The 6,693-nt window shown below is 40.2% G+C and overlaps 1 protein-coding gene across 5 annotated transcripts in view; it reads left to right on the forward strand.

The window, feature by feature from the left end:
- Positions 1 to 6,693, forward strand: part of MEIS1 (Meis homeobox 1) — a 115,135-nt gene that overhangs the window by 9,397 nt on the left and 99,045 nt on the right. For 3 of the 5 annotated variants that reach the window (XM_009993447.1, XM_009993448.1, XM_009993450.1), the window contains exons 7-8: positions 2,905 to 2,911; positions 5,196 to 5,205. The exons of the other annotated variants lie outside the window; for them this stretch is intronic. In XM_009993447.1, the coding sequence (XP_009991749.1) occupies positions 2,905 to 2,911; positions 5,196 to 5,205 (17 nt within the window). The remainder of the gene's footprint in view (positions 1 to 2,904; positions 2,912 to 5,195; positions 5,206 to 6,693) is intronic. 5 annotated transcript variants of the gene reach the window in all.

A 6,693-nucleotide genomic window follows, 5' to 3' on the forward strand; every position in this document is an offset into this window, starting at 1 on the left:
CAGGGCCAGGCGGCGGGAGCGGGGCTGCCCACCGGTGCGGGGCCATCCCGCAGCCGGGCCGCGCTTGTCGGGGCAGTAAAGGAGTGAGCATGTAAAAGCTTTTATTATAGATTTAATTACATTTTCTTATTTTGTGGTAGTAAAGGTTGCAGTTAACAGGGTTGCTTTGGCGCTTTTTTTTCCCCTCCTCTCTCTCTTTTTTTTTAAAATTTATTGGTTTCCCCTTATTTATTCTTTCCTTCCAGGCCCCTCCATGCCAATGCCTTTAAGTCCTCCCGGTTAATGGAAAGCAATGACACTAATGCTAGATTTTGCAAAGTAAAGCCCCATAACACTAACCATTGTTCAGTGATTTAACTAGCTCAGTGGCAATAGGTCACTAAAATAGCATCCTTCTCCCACAGGCACGACCCTGCTGCCTGCCAGGGTGGGACCTGCAGAGTTGTTGTTTACCATTATGGCTCCAGGAGTACAAGGCAGGAGTTTGGGGTTGTTTTCTTTTCTCCTTTTTTTTTTTTTTTTTTTTTTTTCCTGGGAATATTTGAGAGCAACCAGGCCCTGAGACTTTAAAAACCCTAACTGAAGGATTGCACCCATCCTCAATAGTTTCAAAATAAACTTTTTTTTTAATCATTAGCGTTTCAAACATTTTCATGTTTAAATTTTCAACTGTTTGTCGAAGCCCAGAAAGATTTAAAACACAGCTGTTGCATGATGTGGCTGGGGACACTCCCTCTCTTTAAAAAAAGCCCACAGACTGTCTGTAGTCAGATAGCGGAAATCCAGTGTCTTGGATAATCCTAAACTATTACCATGGGGCTGTTCTCTTGAAGCCACAGCACCTTGGCACCCAGGTGCTCTAGTCCGAACTGTAAAGTTCCCCTGTAGCAGCACGTCTGGGGAAAGCCTTTAGAAAGCCTTGTAAGGAAAACATGGCATCAAGCAGCCACCACATGCAAATAAAGCGCGTTAGGAGCGTCAGATAGATTTTGTAGGGACAAAACCGTATTTTATTACGGAAAATAAACTTTTTGAGCAAACCCACAGTGGTCTTACTTGAGAAAAATTATCATTTAATATGCACGAGGCAGTTACGCGCACAGAAACTTTTAAATGCAAATAGGCAACGAGCCAAATTCCTATAGGGGCTAGGAGGGAAATGATCAAAAAATGAACATGAAATAAGACTTCCTGTAAGAAGGTCCATAATTCAACATTATTGGACTCCACTGTCAGGGAAATTGTTGAAGGATAGTAAACTGATACTGGAGTCTCAGTCATTTTTGTTACAGTCTTAAATGTTTGCAACCGTGGCATTTTAAATGGCCCTTCTAGTATATCATATATATATATATATGTATGTATATAATAAAGCAACATTTCTATTTATGTTGCAATAGGTATTTTTTTTTCAATGCATGCAGTTCCAGAGTTTCTCTAAACAAAATGCGGATAGACAGCAGTTATTTTTAAAATGGAAAAATGACTTAAAATGCAATATTCTTTACAAAGAAACAATCATACACTGGAACGCAGTATCTAGCATATCTGACGGTCAATGGGTTGTTTAGTGTATCAACCAGTTATGAGTAGACTAACTTTCCCAAATACTTGAAATAAATTTGCTAGAGCTTGGAGCCAATACAAAAATAATGCTTTTGGGGGAAAAAAATTACCGAGCGGTACTATTTTACTTGAGGACTTTCGAACCATGCATAACCCACAGTGGTCTTACTTGAGAAAAATTATCATTTAATATGCACGAGGCAGTTACGCGCACAGAAACTTTTAAATGCAAATAGGCAACGAGCCAAATTCCTATAGGGGCTAGGAGGGAAATGATCAAAAAATGAACATGAAATAAGACTTCCTGTAAGAAGGTCCATAATTCAACATTATTGGACTCCACTGTCAGGGAAATTGTTGAAGGATAGTAAACTGATACTGGAGTCTCAGTCATTTTTGTTACAGTCTTAAATGTTTGCAACCGTGGCATTTTAAATGGCCCTTCTAGTATATCATATATATATATATATGTATGTATATAATAAAGCAACATTTCTATTTATGTTGCAATAGGTATTTTTTTTTCAATGCATGCAGTTCCAGAGTTTCTCTAAACAAAATGCGGATAGACAGCAGTTATTTTTAAAATGGAAAAATGACTTAAAATGCAATATTCTTTACAAAGAAACAATCATACACTGGAACGCAGTATCTAGCATATCTGACGGTCAATGGGTTGTTTAGTGTATCAACCAGTTATGAGTAGACTAACTTTCCCAAATACTTGAAATAAATTTGCTAGAGCTTGGAGCCAATACAAAAATAATGCTTTTGGGGGAAAAAAATTACCGAGCGGTACTATTTTACTTGAGGACTTTCGAACCATGCATGAATTGAAGTGGAGCAAGCAAGCTAAGAATGTTGCTGCATTTGGTGTATGTACTCCCATATTGGAGGAACAGGCATCAAAATAATAGATGTGCTGCAGCGGGTGTAAGGTAGAATTTGTTTCTGTTTCATAAAAGAGTTACGGCAAAGTAGGACTCCGAGGAGGACCAATAAAATAAAATTTACAAGGCTAAAAATTTAATTTTCTTCCTCTGACTTTATGCCACCTTGAGCCAGTGAAACCTGTTTTTGTTTGTTTTGGGGTAATTTTTTTCTTCTGTGATATTTAGGAGCTTTTATCATGCCCAAGTTTGGCAGACTATTTAATGTAAAGACGGAACATGTTAATTTATTTTCTGGACCTGTTACCATCCAAACACTGTGGCTGAAATTGTGTTAGGAAAAGAAGGTTTGCTTTGCTCTCTGTTTCTTTACGCAAGTAAATACATTGTTAAGTAGATATGAGATCGAGTATATTTTCTTTAATCTGTGCTTTCATGTATATTCAAGAATCCTTGTTGCTTTTTCGGTTTGGGGGTTTTAAAAAAGTAATTCAAGAGCCCAAACGCATCCATCCTTACGGCTAGGTATAATATTTACTGTTTTCTTTAAGTTGCATGCTTAGGCCTAACTTTGTTTCAAGTTTTTCAAACCGAAGTTACCTTTTGTTGCAAAGGATGGCTAAACTTCTTAAATTTTTGTGCATCTTTTTCAATATCCAACCTGACAGAGCTGAGTTTAAACCCCAGTTAACCCTGGAGCTCAAACTTTTGCGAGCGTATCCCAAGGTGTTTCCATAAGCAGGAGCTCGCAGCGTCTTCGCATTAGGGACTGCAGATTGTTATTCTGGGACAACTGGAGGTTTGCAAGTGAGTTGTAGAAAAAAGAGTTTTTTACCTTAAATTTAACCTTTATGGCTGAGGGTTTGAGTCTTCCCTGGCTGCTTATTCACAGGTAGCAATAAAGGTGATGGGCTCTGTACTCAGAAAGGTTACTACAGCCCAGGGTGGGCAATGTTAGCAGTTAAAAAAGTCAGATTATATAGCGCTCGATCAAAATGAGTAAGCGTAGGTTGTGCTGATAAATACTACTTTAAAAAGTATTGAAAATCCACCATAGCTTCTTTAAATTAGGGAATCTCTGGGGTTCTTTTGTTGTTTCACATTTCTGCATTTGTTTTGTTTTGGTTTTGTCATAAGAGTGTCCAGTTAGGAGCTATCTTGTGTAAGCTAAGCAAATTTAAGAAATTAAATGGGAGGGTTGTTTTGAAGTGGTCGTTAAAATTTTTGAAGGTTTCTGGAATTGTTTCCTGGTGAGGTTTGTGTGGGAGAAGAAGCTGGGGTGTGCTGCAGTGTCACCTTGTGTCCTCGGCATGTTACCTCTCTCAGCTGATGCTCGGTTGCTTGGAGCAGGCTTTTAGTCGCACGGCAGGTTTGGAAATTAGTGTTTATATTTGGGTTTTTTTTCCTGCAGTCCTAGCAATATTTGGAGTGTGTAACTCTAACAGAGTGTGCATTTGGTGTTTTGCTGTGTTTGAGCGTGTTTCTGTCCCTGATTAATGGCTCCGTATCTAACCCACCACTGATATTCTGTAACATGACTTAAAGACAATTTGCTGGCAGTTCGTTCACCTCTTCTTTAGCATGCTTAGTGTGGTTGCCTTTTCCTTTTACTACTTTCACAAGATAAAAAAGACCTGTAACTCAGCCTCAGAGCATAGACAGGAGTAGACTCCCTGCAGGCCAGTGTCCTCGAGACTCCTTATTTTATTTTTCATTTAGGTGAGAGCTCTGGAAACGTTCAGCTGCTCTGTGGTGGTGGTGAGGGTCTGGTCTCTGTTAGCAAAAGGGCTGCTGGCATGGGGAGTCCCCATTGCCTTTGCAGGCTCAACACATCAAGTTGCATCACTAGTTGTTGCAGCTTCATTTATTTATTTTTCAAATGGATATTTCAGAGAGGTGAAGAACAACATGGGGATTTCAGGTTTATGTTGGTCGTTGTGGGTACCAAAAGTGAAAGCACAGGCAGTGAGTGGTTTCTGAGGATTACTTGATTTTGGAAAAGGAGGTCTGCACTGGTAGACATCTGGGCAAGTGTTCAAAACTTAAACATTGGTGAGACAAAATTAAAAAAAAATAAAAATAGAGTTTGTTCTGAAAGCAAATGACCTGTTTGCAATTAAAAAAAAAAAAAAAAAAAAAGAGGTTTTTTTAAAGTTACAATCTGGAGTCTGCCATTTCCTTGCTAGCTTGTGGGGCATGGGGAAGGTAGGACAGAAAAAAATTGATTTGTGCCCAAACTTGTCCATGCTTACTTTTGCCGGTGACAGGACAGGCTCTCGAAAGTTGTGGTGGTTTCTTGTTTTCCAAGTGGCTTCTTCATTTGAAAGTACCTTCAAATCCAGGGCAGACACCCTATTGAAGAAACATTTTTTCCCCTCATTGGAGGTTTTCCGTTAGTCATCCATGAGTTTTGGGGATCAATAAAGGGATAACTGTGAAAGGCAATGGCCCATAACACGTGGGGAGTGAGATGGGTTGATCTAATGGTTCCCGCTTGGCCTTAAAACTCAATGGATCTCTGGGTTTGTCCACACAAGGACACTCAGGAGAGGTAAGACAAATTGATTGGGTGTAAAATTAAAGTGCATTAGTTAAAGTGCGTTGCACTATTGTGTGGATGCTCTCATTCAGAAGTAAAGTGGCCTTAGTTCACTTTAGCCTAATCCCCTTTGGAGTAGGCCACTTTTCTTTTGAATGGGAACATCCACATTAACTTTTAGTTAATTCGTCTTTCCTGAGCGTCCTGGCGGCCTCTTGCCCACCACTCTGGAGAGGTTCGGCCGGCCGGGCGCAGGCTCCCCACGAGCTTTAGGTAAGCTTTTCATTAGCTATATTCATCTCCGCAGAGGCACTTAACCGCTGGCGCTCGTCATCACCCCAGCCAGGGCTGCACAGAGCCGGCTGCCCCCGCACCCGCGTCTCCTTCTGCTCCTGCAGCTCAAGGGTGATACTGTTTTTAATGCTGCCTGGCAAAAAAAAAAAAAAAAAAAAAAAAAGGGAAATCTTTACAGTGCTGGGGACTTAGGGATGGATTCAGCTAAAGTGGTATGGACAGGGTTTCAGCCAGGCTGTAAGGAAAGTAAAGAGCTGTCTGCCTCCCTGTGCAGGGGTGCAGGGCTGCAATCTGGGGCTCAGATTTTCCAGGTGAATATGGCATTAAGCTCCCCCAGTATCCACCCTCTTCCTGGTAACCTGGGCATTTTATTTTGTGATGGTGGTTTGCTGTCCTGACATGCTTCCTGAGTAGATAGTTTCTTTTACATTCACCGATAAGCCAGTTTTGAAAGACACTGAGGAAATGTAGCATAACTCTCTTCAGCTGATATTGCCAACCATAAAATGAAGGATTGAGAATTAACTTGCAGGAGACCTAATTTACCTGGCAAAAAAAAAAAATACTGGTGCGATAGTTTTGGAAGCTGTTGTAGATTCTTGCTTGAAGTTCACTGAGCTTGACTTTTTTGTTAGAGGTATTTTCGGGTGTCTTCTAGAGCTTAGAAGTAACCTATTTATTTACTTCTTACTGGCTAAGCAGTGTGTGCAGATGTTGCGCCGTGTCACACTCCTGCCGTTGCCTGTTCCATTCATAATAAAATTTACAAGGCTTCTTGCATTAGTAAGCAATTTGGTATTGGAGCCTTTCCTAGAAATACAGAAATCTATTTCGCCAAAGTATTGTCTTTCCTCTTCAATCAGGGCCGAGGTAAGCTATTTTCTCAAGGACTCTCCAGGCATCTATATGATATTCCCACTTGTGCAGATGATCTCCAAAACTGCATTACTTACTCCTCCGTCCTGAAGCACCATCACAGTAAATTAAAATTCTCTTACTAGCGTCACTGGGCTTTGAATCTGGCCAGCTAGTTTTGTTTGCAATTTGGCTTTTCCTTTATTCTTTTTAATATAAAGCAAATATGCATCCAGACCCTCTTTGCTGAAAGAAACAGGCCAACAATAAGAGGGGTAATTCTTCATTTGCTTAAAAGAACTGCCTGTTTTAACTTCAGAAATACTGACCCAGAGTAAAGCAACAGCTGATGCCATCACAGGCAGTGTACTGTATTCAAACAGCTGTACAAAATGAAAAGCCATGGTATTAATCCTGCCATTCACAGTTTATTTAAGTTTTTCAAGCTTCTCTCGTATGGGCATGGCATCAATGCCTAATTATGCCTCCATTAGGGTTACTGGGCCCTTAATACAGAAAATTATTGTATGTAAAATTTGGAAAGCTGCG

The sequence above is a fragment of the Chaetura pelagica genome, unplaced genomic scaffold (assembly GCF_000747805.2).
Source record: "Chaetura pelagica isolate M959 unplaced genomic scaffold, ChaPel_1.0 scaffold472, whole genome shotgun sequence".
NCBI lineage: Eukaryota > Metazoa > Chordata > Aves > Apodiformes > Apodidae > Chaetura > Chaetura pelagica.